Raw genomic sequence first — 17,132 nt, 5'->3', positions numbered from 1 at the left:
GAGAAGCCCAAGATGCACACAGAGGCCACATGTAGGTTCTCTGTTTGACAGTCCTAGCTGAACTCGGCCCTTAAATCATCCCAGTGAAAGCAGAAGACATATGAGTAAAGAATCCTACAGCTTTCTGCATCATCTCAACTCTTCAATTATTCGTGAGATCTCAGATATTTGAAGCAGACACAAGCCACCTCTGCTATACCTTGTCTGAATTCTTGACCCACAGAATAAAAATACTTCATGCTAAGTTTGGAATGCTTTATTACACAGCAATACTTAACTAGAACACATTCCATCCCCAAAGCCCCCAAGTCCAAGTCATCCTTAATTCTCACGCAAACTACTCTAAAACCTAATTATATTCCCCCAGCATTTACTTTTGCCCCTGTGTAATTCATCTTCCCCACAGCAGCCAAATCATACAACTCCACTAGTTTAACTCTCTCAAGGCTTATACTATCCAAATCCTCAACTTGGTCCATAAAGACTTGTTACATGAAAAGGGAGATTATAGATCAATGTGTAGAGTCCCCTAAAAAATATTTTCTTTAAATACTACACATAAATATATATCCTACATAAATTCTATATATGTATATATGTATGTGGGGGGTGTATATCCTGCATATAAATTTACTCTGGCCCACATTTCTTTCCTGAACTTTAAACATGTATACGCAATGCCACACTAACCATTTCCACTTGGATTTCTAGTATTTCAAACTTAACATGTCCCAAATCAAGCTTCTAAATTTCTGCTCCCCGTGAAGTCTCCCCCATCTCACTTAATGGCAAGTTCACATTTCCATTTAATTAAGTCCTCTTCTCTTTCCCCCATCCCATAATTCAATCAACAAGCAAATCCTGACAACTCTACTATCCAATATATCCAGAATTTGATCACCTCCTAGTGCTTCTCCTCTGATTTAAGCTACCACTCTCTCTCACTTGAATTATGGCAATAGCTTCCTAATTATCTCTTTGCTTTTAGCTTAATCCCCTCACTGCAATCCAGTTCTAATACAATAGCCAAGAGTAATTCTTTTATTTTTCTTATTTTTAAGATTTCATTCATTTACTCATGAGAGACACACACAGAGAGACACAGAGACACAAACAGAGGGAGAAGCAGACTCCATGCAGGGAGCCTGATGTGGGACTTGATCCCTCGACCCCAGGATCACGACCTGAGCCGAAGGCAGATGCTCAACCTGAGCCCCCCAGGCGCCCCAGAGTAATTCTTTTAAAACATAGTCAGATCAGGACTACAGCACTGCACAACTCCATACTGAATTCTGTGTGAACAGAACTGAAATGGTACAACCTGGCAATCTCACAGATCACATCACTCCTCTGTTCAAAACCCTCCAATGGCTTCCCATGTCATTCAGAGTGAAAGCCAAGATAAAGGTCTTACATGACTTAGATCCCTTTCTACCCTCATCTGCTACTGAGGACACTCAAATTTACTTCACTCCAACTCTTTGCTGCTCTCAGACATGCCAGGCAAGCTACCCCAAACCTTACACTCATTGTTAACCTCTGCTTGAAATTAAATTTTCCTCCCCAGTTAAGGCTTCTCTGGCTACTCTATGTCCTTTCCTTATGTCCCCCCTCTTCAGCACTGATTACTCACATACCATATGTTATTTGTCCGTCTTCCCCAAAAGAGTGTAAGTTCCATTAGAACACTAAGTTTTGCCTGGTTTGTTCATGCTGTATCCCCAGAACTGGAGCAGACTGGTAGAGAATTAAGTCATCAGATATTTATTCAGTTAATAAATTTTGTTTTCTCCCTACTTCTCTGGCCTTATTTCTCATCATTCACACTCCTCCCTCCACTCTAGCCATAACTTCCCTTCTTTCAGTTCCTTAAGCATGTCATATTCCAACCTGACAGCCTCTGCAAATACCTTTGCTGCTGCCTGGTAAGGTCAGTGTCTTATCCCCCTTGCTATTGCTCTAGGTCTCAGCTTTAATGTCACTTGGATAATGATTTTCCACAGCCCCTTTACCATACACTTCTAATAGCATCTCATTTCTTCACCGCATTTTTCATTACTTGTCGAATGCCTATCTTCCCCACTAGACTGTAGACACCATAAAGGCAGGGATAAGGTCTAATTCATTACTATATTTACTATATGCATGGAACTAACAAAAAGTCTGAATAAGAGAGGGGGATTACAAGTTAAATAGGAAACTAGAAACACATAGCTGATATTAAGAATTAGAGATAAAATAATTGAAATCCACAGTGTATAGGGAGTGTCTGAAGCCACAATGATGAATGCCATCACTTAGAGTAAATGTATAGATTCTGTGAGAGAGAGTGGGTAGCTTAAGACAGAATACTTAGGACATTCAAGAAATCAAGGATCAGGGAGCAAGTGAGAGAAAGATAAAGCCTAAAAGAAGAATGTCAAAAAGCCAAAAGAAGAATCAAGAAGAAAGAAGTGACTTAACAGTGACACCTCAAGAAAATGCCTTTAAAGACAGGGATCCCAGAATTACCAATAAATTTTTAAACATTGTTCAAATATTCTAGCCAACTTACTAAGGCAAAAATATATATGTAAAGTGTTATTTAAAACACAAAGTTGAGGGCAGCCCGGGGGGCTCAGCGGTTTAGCACCACCTTCAGTCCAGGGTATGATCCTGGAGACCTGGGATCAAATCCCACGTCGGGCTCCCTGCATGGAGCCTGCTTCTCCCTCTCCCTGTGTCTCTGCCTCTCTCTCTCTCTCTGTCTCTCATGAATAAATAAAATAAAAATCTAAAAAAAAAACAAAAAACACAAAGTTGAAAAGGTATAGATAGTTCCTATCCTCCAGTTCAAACTGGTTTGATGCTACAAACTAAAAAATAGAGCGAGAGAGAGAGAGAGAGAGAGAGAGAGAACACACAAGTGACTCCTGTTATTTCAGTGTCTCTACATTTCAGTGACTTCACAGGCAGGATCTGCCTCTGATCACCCTTTCTCAATAGCTTGGAAACCATTAAACAAGTTGTTACTAAAGGGTATTTAGTAATACAGCTATTCACTTGGAAATATTACAAAATAGCATGTATAATATGATATTTGAATATTTTTAAAATTTACATTTCCTAATATTGCTCTTTTTTAAAAAAACAAACTCTTATTTAATACTATGTGTCAAGCACTATTCGTTTAATCTCCACAACAACCCTGTGAAATAAGTATTATTGTCTCCATTTTAAAGATGAGGGAATTAGGGATCCCTGGGTGGCGCAGCGGTTTGGCGCCTGCCTTTGGCCCAGGGAGCGGTCCTGGAGACCGGGGATCGAATCCCACGTCAGGCTCCCAGTGCATGGAGCCTGCTTCTCCCTCTGCCTGTGTCTCTGCCTCTCTCTCTCTTTCTCTGCCTCTCTCTCTCTCTGTGACTATCACAAATAAATAAATAAATAAATCTTTAAAAAAATAAAAATAAAAAATAAAGATGAGGGAATTAGGGTAGCCCTGGTGGCGCAGCGGTTTAGCGCCACCTGCAGCCCGGGGTGTGATCCTGGAGACCGGGGATCAAGTCCCACATGGGGCTTCCTGCATGGAGCCTGCTTCTCCCTCTGCCTGTGTCTCTGCCTCTCTCTTGCTCTCTCTGAAAGAATAAATAAATAAATCTTAAAAAAAAAAAAATAAACGTACTAAGTCTTAAAAAAAAAAAAAAAGATGAGGGACTTAAAACAAGGTTTTAAGTAACATGCCCAAGAAACAAACCCATGACTCTATCCAATAAACATTCAGTACTTGTATAATTTCAGGTTAAGGTATAGACACAGACATCTTAGTGTAATGTGCCATTCCAATACTCAGTAAAGGCACGTATTAGCAGGAAAACAATTCAGTTTTGGATCCAGGTCTACACCCACAGTATCCTTTTAATTTTTTTGTTTTAAAGATTATATTTATTTATCCATGAAAGACACAGAGAGAGGCAGAGACTGAGGCAGAGGGAGAAGCAGGCTCCCTGTGGAGAGCCTGATGTGGGACTCAATCCCAAGATTCCGGGATCACACCCTGAGCCAAAGGCAGACAGACGCTCAACCGCTGGGCCACCCAAGCATCCCTCCTTTTATGTTTTTACAAGGCCATTTTGTCTCTTCAAATTCTATGTAGTTTTGTTTTTAATAAAGTCTATGAGAATCTCTGTATTTTTAAAAATATGTATTACAAGTATTCTAGAAACATTTACAATTATTTAAAAGCCAAAAGTCTAGAAAAACATTATACATACTTTACATAAAGACTCTCACCTTTAGTTCCATAACAAATAAATGAGACTTAATAATAATGACATGGTCTATGTCCAAAGGATTACAAAACCAAATCCACATCATTCTTTTTTACCTGATATTCCCCAAAATAGAATATCTAATTATATGAAATGAAATTAAAATGGTCCCCATGAATTAAAAAAAAAAAACCCATAAAACTTGAACTCAAGGATCTACAATCAGAATAATTAATGCTCATGGTTTAATAAAGACATTTTTTAAGATGTGAAAAAACAAACTTTGTTCAAGTATGTTCTATTTGACTTTAAACTTTTAAATATCATTTATAGATACTCAGAGGTGGACCAGCCACTTTATCCCACCTATTGATATCTTTATGAAGACTTTACGGAATGTTTAGCAGTAATAAAGTGGTACTTAAGGGAAGACTTAATAAGACTACACATTTTAGCTCTTAAATAAACATGAAGAAAACAGCTCTATTTAAGTATACAGTAGGTGCCTTAAAATTTTAAATAAAATTTCCCATTCATAAGGCACCTGGATGGCTCAGACAGTTAAGCATTTGCCTTCAGCTTAGGTCATGGTCATGAGGTCCTGGGGTTGAGCCCTGTATCAGGTTCCCTACTAAGGAGCTTCTTCTCCCTCTCCTGCTCCCTTGCTTGTGCTAATAAATAAAATTGTTTTAAAAAATAATTAAAAATTTCCCATTCACAGTTTCCAACAAACTAATCTCTGAGAAGGCATGCCAAGCTACTGTTGAGTTGAGGTTAATAAAGTAAAGTAACTGTAAGTCCATGATTAACATAAGGCTATAACCACACGTAGAAAGCTTTTAAAATGACTTCTCACCACATATAGGAAAAAATATAAGAACATGGGTTTGGGTTAAAAAACTTCCATGATGTGGCCCACCTGTTTATTCTCATGTCCTTATGTCCTGTTCTGCTCAGGACAGTCTCTGCTCCAACTAGGTTCTTTCCAAAGTATATTTTTTGCATCTTCATTCCAAAAATCTCAGCTGTTAGAATCACCTCATTACTTTACTCTTTCTAAATCACTATTTATTCTTTACTACCTGCCTCCTCTGAACTCTTCCCCAATCCCTCTAGCCTACAATGACCTCTCCTGAACTTCTCCAACTACTTAACATCCAAGTTAACATTTGAAAATTCTCCTATTCTGACATGTGTATAATCATCTTTCTTTCCTCAGGCATGGCAAAATGGTGAGAGGGACGGGTGATGAGGAACAGGTTGGTGAGGAGAAAACACTGATCAAAAAGTTAGGATTTCCAAAGTTCTAGACTCTGCTCTGAGGCTGTTTGAGGTTCTTAAACAAAGTCACTTAACCCTTTGTACAAATAAGGGTTAGATGTTCAATCTAAGATCTTTAATGACAAATACTGTTTTTGAGAATTATTTGTATCTTCCATAGTGGCTTTGGATATTATTTTACATCAGAAGTACAAGAAAATTATAAATTTTTGGTTGATGTGATCTCAGAAGTGAAACCAAATACTATTCTTGACCAAAACCAGGGCTCCCAAGCTGGAAGATAAAGATGCAACAAATGACGGAGATGCGGTCAAGGAGGAAATCTGGGAGAATCTATCAAAAAATACATACATACATATATAAACAATTTCTTTTTTAATTTTGGAAAATTGCACATGGAACTTATAAAGACCTCTGTAGAGGGACCCCTGGGTGGCTCAGCAGTTGAGCATCTATTTTCGGCTCAGGTGGTGATCCCGGGGTCCTCAGATGGAGTCCCACATTGGGCTCCCTGCAGGGAGTCTGCTTCTCCCTCTGCCTATGTCTCTGCCTCTCGGTGTGTCTCTCATGAATAAACAAAATCTTAAAAAAAAAAAAAAAAAAAAGGATCTCTGTAGACTTCCACAAACCATTCTCACAATGCTTTATAATTCAATTAAATATTTGATGTCTACATAAATATCAGTCTTTCAGGCTTTTCATTCCAATATAATGTAACTCTACAAAGCACTCATACCCAAAACATCATACTTACTGAGATCTCTACATTTAATAGTACTATATTCAAAAGAAATACAAAGGTAGTCGCATGCTTCTCTCAATTCAGGAATAGATATGCCATCAGGACAACGGATTATTCCTGTTTTGTAATAATCCTATAAAAAAAAAAAAAAAGGAAAAAATGCATAAGTCTAGAGCACAAGGTGGCCAAAACCTTATTATTAAGGTTAAGCTGGTAGCATTTTCAAAAACAGTGGAGCTCTGAGATTTCTGAACTGTGGAATTTTAAAGTTAGATGAGACCTCAGTTCACCTAACCCCTTTTTCATTTTACTAATAAGAAAACTTTGGCTCAAATAGGTTCACTGACTTACCCAGTCATATTAGTTAATAGCAGAGGAAAGATTAGAATCCAGATCTTCTCATTACTGATATATTTCTTCTATCATGCCAATTCATATGTATTTTCCCTTCTACAAGTTATTTTTCTATATAACTACCATCAAATTTTAAAACTTTTTTCAGGGTGCCTGGGTGACTCAGTTGTTAAGTGTTTGCCTTTGATTCAGGTCATGATCCCAGGGTCCTGGGATGGAGTCCTATACTGGGCTCCTTGCTCAGCTGGGAGTCTGCTTCACCCTTCTCCCTCTCCCTCTGCCTGCTGCTCCCCTGTGCTGTCAAATAAACAAAATCTTAAAAAACAAAACATTCTTAAGAAAGTTAAGTAATACATTCTGAGGTACCTTAAACATTACCTCAAGAATTAAGGAAAATTTATGGTTCTTGGTAAAGAACTTCAAAGTCATATCCAACCATTAAAATATGCAAACAGAACACACAATCAGATATTCTTCTTCCAACTAGTATTCTTTGGTGTATCCCATATTATGAACAATTAATAGTGCTTATTTCCAAAATCTACTTGAAAAATTATTAAGGGCTAGCCTGAAAATTACAGCTGGGTCATAATTTTTTTTTTTTTTTTTTTTTTTTTTTTACTTGTCAACTCCATTGGGTTGGTTAAATAGTATGGCTAGCTGAAAAACCACTCCTTCCCTCACCTCGCAAATTAAGATCTGCCTCAAGCTTCTTGATGTTCAGAGCCACAATAACACAATAAAGTTGCTATGCCAATAGAAGCAAAACATCTCAGAACTTGCCAAGTACTAACAACCCAATCAAGATCAACTTCTATTTCTATCTTGTACCTCAGGATCCACCCCCCCACCCGCTTTCCTCAAAATTATTTGAGGAATAATTTTAACAATATTTTCAGACAGTGGCATAAAATGTCACACACTATAAATCAAATCTTTGTCACCAATTTGAAATTACAAGTAGGAACTCGATAATACTAATTCAAATATTCCTCAAAATAAAAGGTTTAAAAACCTCAAAAAAAGGTTTAAAAGATGCTAACAAATACATTTCAGAGATGACTTTTAAATGTTAACTGTCCACATTGCCAGTTATGTGCAATAAAATATTAGAATTGAAGTAACCACATTTATTCTCAGCAAAAAAGAATCAACTTATTTAAGAGAACTAGGGAAGGAAGAGTAACACGACTCCAGAACTATTAGCACTAAATCCTTTGAAAGAACTGCCTATTTATGCCTAAGAGATGAATCATCCCCCAAACTATATTTGTATCTTTATGTACTAAAATAAAAATGAATAAAATGGTAATTAAAAAAACAATATTCTGCACAGAGATATTCAAACAGAATTCTGTTTCCAATCAACTACCTACTGAAAAGGGGCTCTAAGATTAAGTCAATGCAGGTAAGAAATAAGCACTCACCAGAATAGCTCGAAACACGGTGGAGCCAATTCCCTCTGCCACTTCATACTCTCCCTTCTCATTGGGACGCGTAAAGTTATGTTCTCTGCCAGATCCAAACATCCTATGATATTAGTAAACAATTCAGAAATATAACAGGATACTTCCTTTGAAGTGAAAACTTATCTCATGGACAAAAGTACAAAGGAATTACAATATATCAGTAAATTAGTTAAAAAATTCTTATCAGCAGTTTATTCAGCAAATGTAATAAATGAAGGAATATTAAAGATACTTCCTTTCTAATGGGAGGGAACAGTAATATAGATTCCCTACAAGCAAACAAAATCAGCTGATAAAATTCAGAAGCTAAAGAACGTTTTTAGTCTTTTTTTTTTTTATTTTACCCATTCATTCATGAAAAGACACAGAGAGGGAGGTAGAGACACAGGCTGAGGGAGAAGCAGACTCCATGCGGGGAGCCTGATGTGGGACTTGATCCAGGATCACGCCCTGGGTGGAAGGCAATCGCTCAACTGCTGAGCCACCCAGGCAAGCATCCCTTTAGCCCTTTCTTCTCAGGGGTGGGGGAATGGGGCAATCAATCCAGGGGAAAAGGTGATTTTTATTCTAATCTTAACAGGAAAAAAAAAAAAAGGAAAAGGGAAGCCATGTTAACTGTGCCTTTTCCTTAAAACTGCTGCCTTCACTGCAAAGTTAACGCTATAGTGCAGCACACACAGTAAAGGAGTGTGTATCTTTTTAGATAGGCAGATTAGGTTATTTCATTTTTCACAATCTAAACTATTAAGTGGGGACGCCGGGGTGGCTCAGTGATCCTGGGGTCCTGGGATGGAGTCCCACATTGGGCTCCCTGTGGGGAGCCTGCTTCTCTCTCTGCCTGTGTCTCTGACTCTCTCTGTGTGTCTCTCATGAATAAATTTTTAAAAAATCTTTAAAAATAAACTATAAGTGTAAGAAACAGCACTCAAAATTCTTACACCTGCATCCTAAAACTGAAAAATAAGCAATCAAATGCTTAAGAGGAATGAGGAAGTTAAGAGATGAATCAAAAGTTTAAACAAATGAGTAAAAAGTCTTTAATATTAATTTTTACATAAGAAAATACAGATTTGGGGGCACCTGGGTGGCTTAGTCAGTTAAGCATCTGTCTTTCACTCAGGTCATAATCCCAGGGTCCTGGGATCGAGTATCACATAAGGCTCCCTGTTCACCAGGGAATCAATCTGCTTCTCCCTCTCCCTCTGATGCTCTCCCTGCATGTTCTCTAATAAAATCAGAAAGAAAAGAAAAGAAAGAAAAGAAAAGAAAAGAAAAGAAAAGAAAAGAAAAGAAAAGAAAAGAAAAGAAAAGAAAAGAAAAGAAAAGAAAAGAAAGAAATACAGATTTCTATTTTTTTCAAGTAATGTTCTTGGCCCTTTAATAGTAACCATTTTGAAAAGAGACAAGTTACAGAATATGTTCTTCAAAATCAAAAAAGTTTAATGCATTACGTTCAAGACAACTTAAAAATTGTGGTTAAAGCAAGCTGAATCTCAGAATTAAATGATACCATCATTCCTAAGTATTCTACTCAACAATTTCCCAATTTAAATGGTTTTTCTAAAAAAAAAAAAAAAAAAGGTTTTTCTTTTGTTGGTAACACAGAAATCTATAAAGAACAAAGCTTTTTTTTTTATTTCAAAGTTTCCAAAAGAATGTCAACTACTTTTTACAGTTCTCATGAATATTAATTTTCATCCCCAAAGATATGCTTTACTCAACTGGCATGAAAAGATGATTTCACTGATTTAAAAAAAAGGGGGGGGGGGGGGATGACAGTCTTTCAGGAACCAAATGTCATGCAATTTTCTCAAATACCTGAAATTTTTTGATAAAATATGGAGAATGCTAGGCTTTTCAGATCAATATGGATATATACAAACACAAATCTTTTGGGCTTTGTTTTGTTTTCCTTTTAAAGAAAACATAGCCTAACAAATGAAGCAAAATTTCAAATATCAACTTTTTAACTGTGTTTCTTTAAAATTTAGATAAAAATCATAAGTATTAATAATGTCAAGTCCTCCTCCTGACACCTTCCATCAATAATCTTCCTCTGTGCTACTAAAAATACATAAAAGCCATACTTACTTGTTTGCCTTGGATGTAAAGTCTAACAGCTAATGTTCAAAGGAATACTTATTCAAAATGTTATGCTGTTATGTTAGCTTTTATTCTGTATGTAGAAATACTGAGTAATCACAAGTGTACACACAGGCATCCAAAAAAGTTACTCATATGCAATGTAGGGAAAAATCACAATTTTGTTTTTACACCCTATAAACTTCTATTTCATTTCTATGCTCTATTTTATATTAAGAGTGAACCAAAAAAGATAATTTTACATTGAAAAGATATTTGATCCTAGTTCTGAACACGCTGAAAAATCAAGTCTATATTGCCTGTATCATTCTTAAGACTGCAGCTCCCACAACTATAAACTTTACATTAACATTAACTCTGGACCAGCAGAAATTAGAAGATGACTACAAGTAGCTCTCCTTCATTCTATTAACTACTTGTTAAGAACATTCCTTTTTTAAAGTATCTATGTCAAACTAACAACTCTGCTGACTTTTCAGCTAACCAAACTTTTTTCTTTAAACAATACTGCTATATTCGGTGGTTGAATTTAGGAGCCCCCAAGTGAAGAAAGCATATTCTTACTGCTATATTCACCTTGTTAGATACAATTTAAGGTTTCAACCTGTGGAGATCATTTAGGACCCTATCTTCATTAACTAATATATTTGTTTTTCCTGCTGATACAGCAAAGATTGTTAGAAATAAAACCAAGTTCAAGATCTGGCTCTACCATTTTCTGGCTGTATTAACTTGAGCAAGTTATATTTAACCTCCATAGTTCAGTGCACCTGTAAAACAGGAATACTACAATCCAACAAAGAGTTACTCTAAAACTTAAATAATGTGCAAGTGCTTTAGAATTTAATGCAAAGAACTGCAATTATACAAACCTGCCCAACATTGTATTTGGCTGTGCAGTAAAAATGGATGGGTCTACAACGAATCTAGTATTATCCACTATTAGCGTTACTCGTTCCGACGTTCTTACATTCCGAGCTCCTTCTTTTGCATTTTCATATACAAACACCATCTCTCCAGATGTCTTACAGCTACCATCAGAACTTGACTGACTACTGTTTCTGCTGCTGTTCCCAGCACTGCTACTGGAACCATTCGGAGATGCCTTTTGAGGACGAGGACTGCTTGGACGAGAGGAACTGTGATCTTTTTCTCGTTCTGAAATTAAGATGTTAAAGTTATGCAAATTTTCCTTAAAAAAAATTCAAGATCCATATATAACTTTTTAAAATTCCGATGTAGAAAAGTTGTTTCAAATTATAGCATTTCTGGGTGCCTGAGTCGCTCAGTTAAGCGTCTGCCTTCAGTTCGGGTCATGATCTTATTAGGGTCCCGGGACAGAGCCCCATTTCAGGCTCTCTGCTCAGAAAGCCTGCTTCTCCCTCTTCCTCTGCCCTTCCCTCTGACCCACCCCTTGTATTCTCTCCCTCTCAAAGAAATAAAAATAAATAAACAAATCACAGCACTTCTGCTTTTTGATTTCAAAGTAACATTTTCACAGAACACCATAGATATTATTTCCCAGGAATAAGACCTAGAAGTCGAAATGTTTTCTAAATTAATTTTTGTACATTTTTAAAAAGATGTATAACTGACTAACTTAAACACACTAATATCAAAATTAAATTTTATGTTATTACTCTATTTAAAAATATATGAAACCCAAGGAACAGAATAGTCTTACAAGTCCAATAAGCACTGAGTTAGTAAAAGATTAATAAAAATGCCAACTTTAACTGTCCTAAATACTTGAAGTATTAGTAATACCCTGAGAACACAAAAGTACAAACTTTGGACTCTCACTATGTTAATGAGGCCATCCCTAAACTAGTAGTTTATCTCACAAAAGCAAGATCCCAAAGGAAGAAAAAATGGTCACTAAGGACACAAGGAATATTTATTCTTTCAAATGACATTTTATTTACTTATGTTGAGAGAGAGAGCAAAAGAGAGAGAGAGTACAAGCAAGGGGAGCAGCAAAGGGAGAGGCAGAAGCAGGATGAGGGAGAGGGAGAAGCAGGTTTATTTATTTGAGAGAGGGAGAGAAAAGAGAGAAGGAGAGAGAGAGAGAAAGCATGAGTGGCAGGAGGAAAGGGAGAGGGAGAAGCAGGCTTCTTGATGAGCAGAGACCGGATGTGGGGCTTGATCCCAGGACCCTGAGATCAGGACCTGAGCTGAAGGCAAACACTTAACTGACTGAGCCACCCAGGTGCCCCCAAATGATTTTTAATGTCTACCAAATAAAACGGCTTCAACAGCTGATGATACACTGCTTTCTTTTCAATCTCACTTTTGTTGGAATAAAAGCACTGTCACAAATTCTAGAGGATCATATAATTACTATATATAATTTTAATTAGGTAGGAAATATTGTTAAAATTCAGAAGATTTTTTTTTTTTTTGGCTGTTCCAATATTCTACAAAGGGAGAATTAAAACTAAGATTCTGTGATAAGTTCCCTTTAGAGGCTAGATAGCTACACTTTAAAGGTGACCTAAAAATGTACCTCCTCTCATCAGATTCATCAGCTTCTGCCAAATTCCTCCATGACTCAGGCTACTCAGAACACTCTGTACAGCTTTACTGATTATATAATTAGGTTTGCTATATCTCCAGAGATATTCTGACACCTCCATTTTATTGCCTGTTTCCAGAATGCTGGTAGCATCCCAAAAGCAAAATCTGCTGAATTAATAAAATCATTTATTATATCTTCCTATTCTCTTCCCAGGGACTGAACTTAGCATATAACAAACTGTCAATTCCTATTTGTATTCACATGGATTTTTGGCTAATCAGTACTAGTTTGACGTTGAGGACTTACTTAAAAACTGACAACTTCTCTGTATAATTAAGCCCTAAGATGAATTATTTTGATGTATAACAATCAAAAACAACCTCAAATAAAATATTAAATTTGCCCCTTCTCCAAGAGCAAATGAAATTGAACAAGGTCACATTGCTTATGTATCACTGCTTCAGACTGGTACTTTTCAGTCAAACAATTTATTTACTTGAAATATAATAATGTTCATTTATAATAAATCAGTGGGAAGGAAGAAAAAGACCTGAGCTACTTGCCAAGAAAACACCTCACACCTTCCTTTTTATCTTCTATTTCTTAAATTAAAAATATTGTCAAAACTCAAAATAAATTACATGGTTATGCTAGCTTTCACTTCCTTTTCTAGAACAATTAACCAAGAATTCCGATCAATAGTTTACTACAAATTTTAAAAAATAAACTGCTTATGTATCACATAAGATAAAAATCATTTTGAAAGATTTAGGGGTTACTGGGTGGCTCAGCTGGTGAAGTGTCTGCCTTCTGCTCAGGTCAAGATCCCAGAGTCCTAGGATGGAGCCCCACACTGGGAACCCTGCTCAGTGGGGAGCCTGCTTCTTCCTCTCCCTCTGCCTTTCTCTCTGCCACTCAATGTTCTCTCTCTCAAATAAATATTTTGAGAGATTAAAAAATAAAAAATAAAAAGATTTTTAAAATCTTGTGTCACAGTTTTAAAGACTTCTCAAATTCTTTTATGAAACTGTCCTAGAAACTTAAAAAATTCACTAACTTTCATTTAATAAGTTAATTTTTTATAGCAAGAATGAAGCTAAGCTAAAATAGAAGCAACTGAATAGAAGTAAGAAGTTAATTCTATTCTGAAGTACTAGGCAAAATTCACAGTCATTACTGTTTTCAAAAGGTAACTGCATGCTTTTAAAAACTGTCAGGAAGATTAGCTGATTTTACATACCAACATGGTGCTGTCGTGTTGGAGAAGTAACATTTCTAATACAAGGAGTGAGCTGAGATTCTGTTCTTTCATGAGATGAATCTCGTGATCTGTCACTTGACCTTCGTCTGTCTCTTGATCGTTCATGTCCCCCGCTAGCACCATGAAGACTCATTTTGGTGTGGTCAACAATTCCTTTAGCAACACGTGAGGGGGTGCTGGTAAGTCAGAAGAGAAAATTAACCATAAAAGTAGAACATGAGATCACAAATGCTTTTAAAGAAAAACATAATTACCTATTTTGAAATTTAAGAATCAAATGCTACTTTACAATTCTGAAATGTAATTACCTTAAACGTGTAGGTTTTACAAATGCTGGAACACAGTATCTTTAAAGATCACCTAATCTAACTCTTTAAGAACAAGAAAACTAAAGCCCAGAAATGTTAATTAACTTTTGCGTTAGTAGTAGTATAGCAGTAGTAGTAGTAGAGACCACTCAGATCTCCTAAATATTTTTCAAATATTTTGCTCTCTTTGATAGGGGTACAGGGAGGGAGGCAGAGAGAAAGAACATGAGCTTCCAGAACTTTTAAAAAAATGAGCTATGAGGCAAAGTAACTGGTCTACTTGCCAAATAAAATAAGTCTTCATGTTTACTTTAATCAACTCATTTTGACTGAACTCCTTTCAAATTTTTTGAAAAAAATATTTTTTGAAAAATATTTCTCTAAAAAGCTTAACTAGTCGTGCTGTGTAAAGTTACAGAATTTAAAATTTTAAAACCTCTTATATAAATTTGCTCAGGCGAAGTGAATAACTGAGAATGATGATTAACTAGTCTAGTTGACAGAATTAAGACACAATTGTTTATAAAGTCATATATATGTACTATATGTACAATGCAATAGAGAAGCTCCCTCAAGGAACTTCTATGCATCAGTATCAGTAATACATGTGCATTAGTAAATGCATGAATATGTAGAAACTGAAACAATTCAAGTTATCCTAAATTTCAAATATAAAACGGCTAAATATGTCTCAAATACATAACTAATAAATAAGCCATAGATAATAAATGCTTTAAGATCTCAGAGAAGAAGACATCACTGTAGACTCTCGAATTAATCAATGATGAACCAAGTGCTGCCAAACAGATAAGGTTTTAATAATCAAAATACACTGCAGGTAGGAAAACTGACAGGAACAAAAATGAGAGCGCCAGACCTAATACATTTGGAAATTTACCATCTTAGCATATACCATGGTGCATGGTTTAAAAATACTGGTGTTTTTTATAAGTAGAAACAGAAGAAACTTCAAGGCTTTAGAAAAATACAGAAATACATATTGTACTTTAGTACTTAATTGTTCAACAAGTTGAATATTACTTAACATTTTGAAACCTTAGTTTTACCTCATCTGTAAAATAAAGGTTCCATTTACTTTGTAAGGTTAATATGAGGATTAAACCAAGATGTATGCTAATCGACAAAGTACCTAGCAGTACAGAATCACCCACTAAATCCTAGTTTATTTAGTTATGACAGATGAACATATTAAAGTTCAATTAGAAGACTGCTCAGAGTCACACAGTATTTAGTGGATATGCTAATAACACTGTAGGTAAAGACTCTTGATTCATTCCAGTGCCCCCTCCATCACTGAAACCCACACTAGTTAAAAATTAAATCTTCTTGATTCAATTTTAAATTCCATAGTGCTTCTGGGTCAATTCCTCTGTTGGCTTATTATCTACAATTCTTTGTTATTCTAATATTTCCTTTCATTATGAAAATCAGTCATCACCTCATTATAACGGACTACAAAGGTAAAAGATAAGGCTAACTTTGTATTTACCCTATGAGTTACTTCCAGAGAAATAAAGGCAATCTATTAACCTTTATCACCTATTTGTCTTTGGTGAACCTACGGAGCAAAAAAAAATTTTACTCCCACCTTCTTTCTAGTGAAAAAGATCTGAACAGGATTGCATCCTTGGAACACAATTTTTTTCTTCAAATAGAAAAGATCCTACTCCATTTATGTTAAAATCATCAGAGAAGAAACAACCGAATTTCTGATTTGTGTCCTAAAAGTAGGAAAAAGAAGGCAATCTACACCAATAGAAAAAGGATTACATTATATATTGAAAAACATAACTCCTCCAATTATTCTAGCTCTAAAGTTTTAAATGAGCTTAAATATGAGTCTGTTAATCTAATGGACAAGGTATAAACACAACTACAACTAAGACATATGCAAGACAAATGTTCGGTTTGAGTAAGGGCCAAGGAGTCTGATTAACTGAAATAATGTTTCCACTGGACATTTTATAACTGAAACATTAAATACTTCCAAGCATTCATTCTGCTAAAATATTAGCTTCAGTTCTAGACTGTTTAGATTTTAAATAAATGCATTCTTCCATTCTTTCTTTTCATTCCCAAATGGAATACACGTTGAAACAGACCTTCAAAATCAGATGTCATGGAAGACTAATTACGTCCTACTTTATTTAATTAAATAATTTTAGATCAGAAAAGTAATCTAAGGGCAAAAATAATACGTGTAAAAGAAAATGAGGACAAACAAGTTCAGAGGAGATAAGTCTGCTTCATTTAAAAGAGTTGGGTATCCATGAACTGACGACAGGTAAGGAGATGAAGATTACATCAGCCCCAACATCTATTTCTAGTCAAGAAAGTAACAAGGACTGAATTTTCTTTCCTATCTGGAAACAAAAAAAAACAAAAACAAAAACAAACACGGCAAATACATAAAACAGCGGTTTGCAAGACACAGTAAGAAAGAGAGTGAACCCTAAAAGATGAAAAACAAATGAGATAAACCCAACAATTGCTCCAAATTACTATCTTAAGAGAGTTTCCAGAGTAAACAGGGAGATGAAACACAAGCAGAGAACCTAGTAGACTCAGGTAAGGATACGGAACTCAAGAGCTTGGGAACAATAGGTGGCTAGAGTTCTTAAGAAAAAGTACTAGAGGGGGGAGAGCAGAACAAAGAGAAATCCTCAGAGATCTGCAGTCTTTGTGGAATACTGAGCTGAATACCAATCAGCAAACACCTAATGCTGGATAAAGAACCAATTTAAAGGATTAGAAAATACAGTCACCAGGACTCATAAAGGGCCTATTTCCCTTAGGCAGGCCGGAAAACCTCATTCATAGAGTAGTGG

General features: G+C 35.9%; 1 protein-coding gene across 5 annotated transcripts in view; it reads right to left on the bottom strand.

Annotated features, from left to right (window-relative positions):
• Window positions 1-17,132, bottom strand: part of BTBD10 (BTB domain containing 10) — a 78,068-nt gene that overhangs the window by 9,579 nt on the left and 51,357 nt on the right. For all 5 annotated transcript variants that reach the window (XM_041729959.1, XM_041729958.1, XM_041729962.1 and 2 more), the window contains 4 exons: window positions 13,955-14,151; window positions 11,069-11,354; window positions 8,052-8,154; window positions 6,283-6,403 (listed from right to left, as the gene is read on the bottom strand). In XM_041729959.1, coding sequence (XP_041585893.1) covers window positions 6,283-6,403; window positions 8,052-8,154; window positions 11,069-11,354; window positions 13,955-14,151 — 707 coding nt within the window. The remainder of the gene's footprint in view (window positions 1-6,282; window positions 6,404-8,051; window positions 8,155-11,068; window positions 11,355-13,954; window positions 14,152-17,132) is intronic.

Source organism: Vulpes lagopus, chromosome 15 (genome assembly GCF_018345385.1).
Source record: "Vulpes lagopus strain Blue_001 chromosome 15, ASM1834538v1, whole genome shotgun sequence".
In the NCBI taxonomy this organism is placed as follows: Eukaryota; Metazoa; Chordata; class Mammalia; order Carnivora; family Canidae; genus Vulpes; species Vulpes lagopus.
Note: the sequence above shows the minus strand (reverse complement) of the source record. Positions and strands in the feature narration are given on the sequence as shown.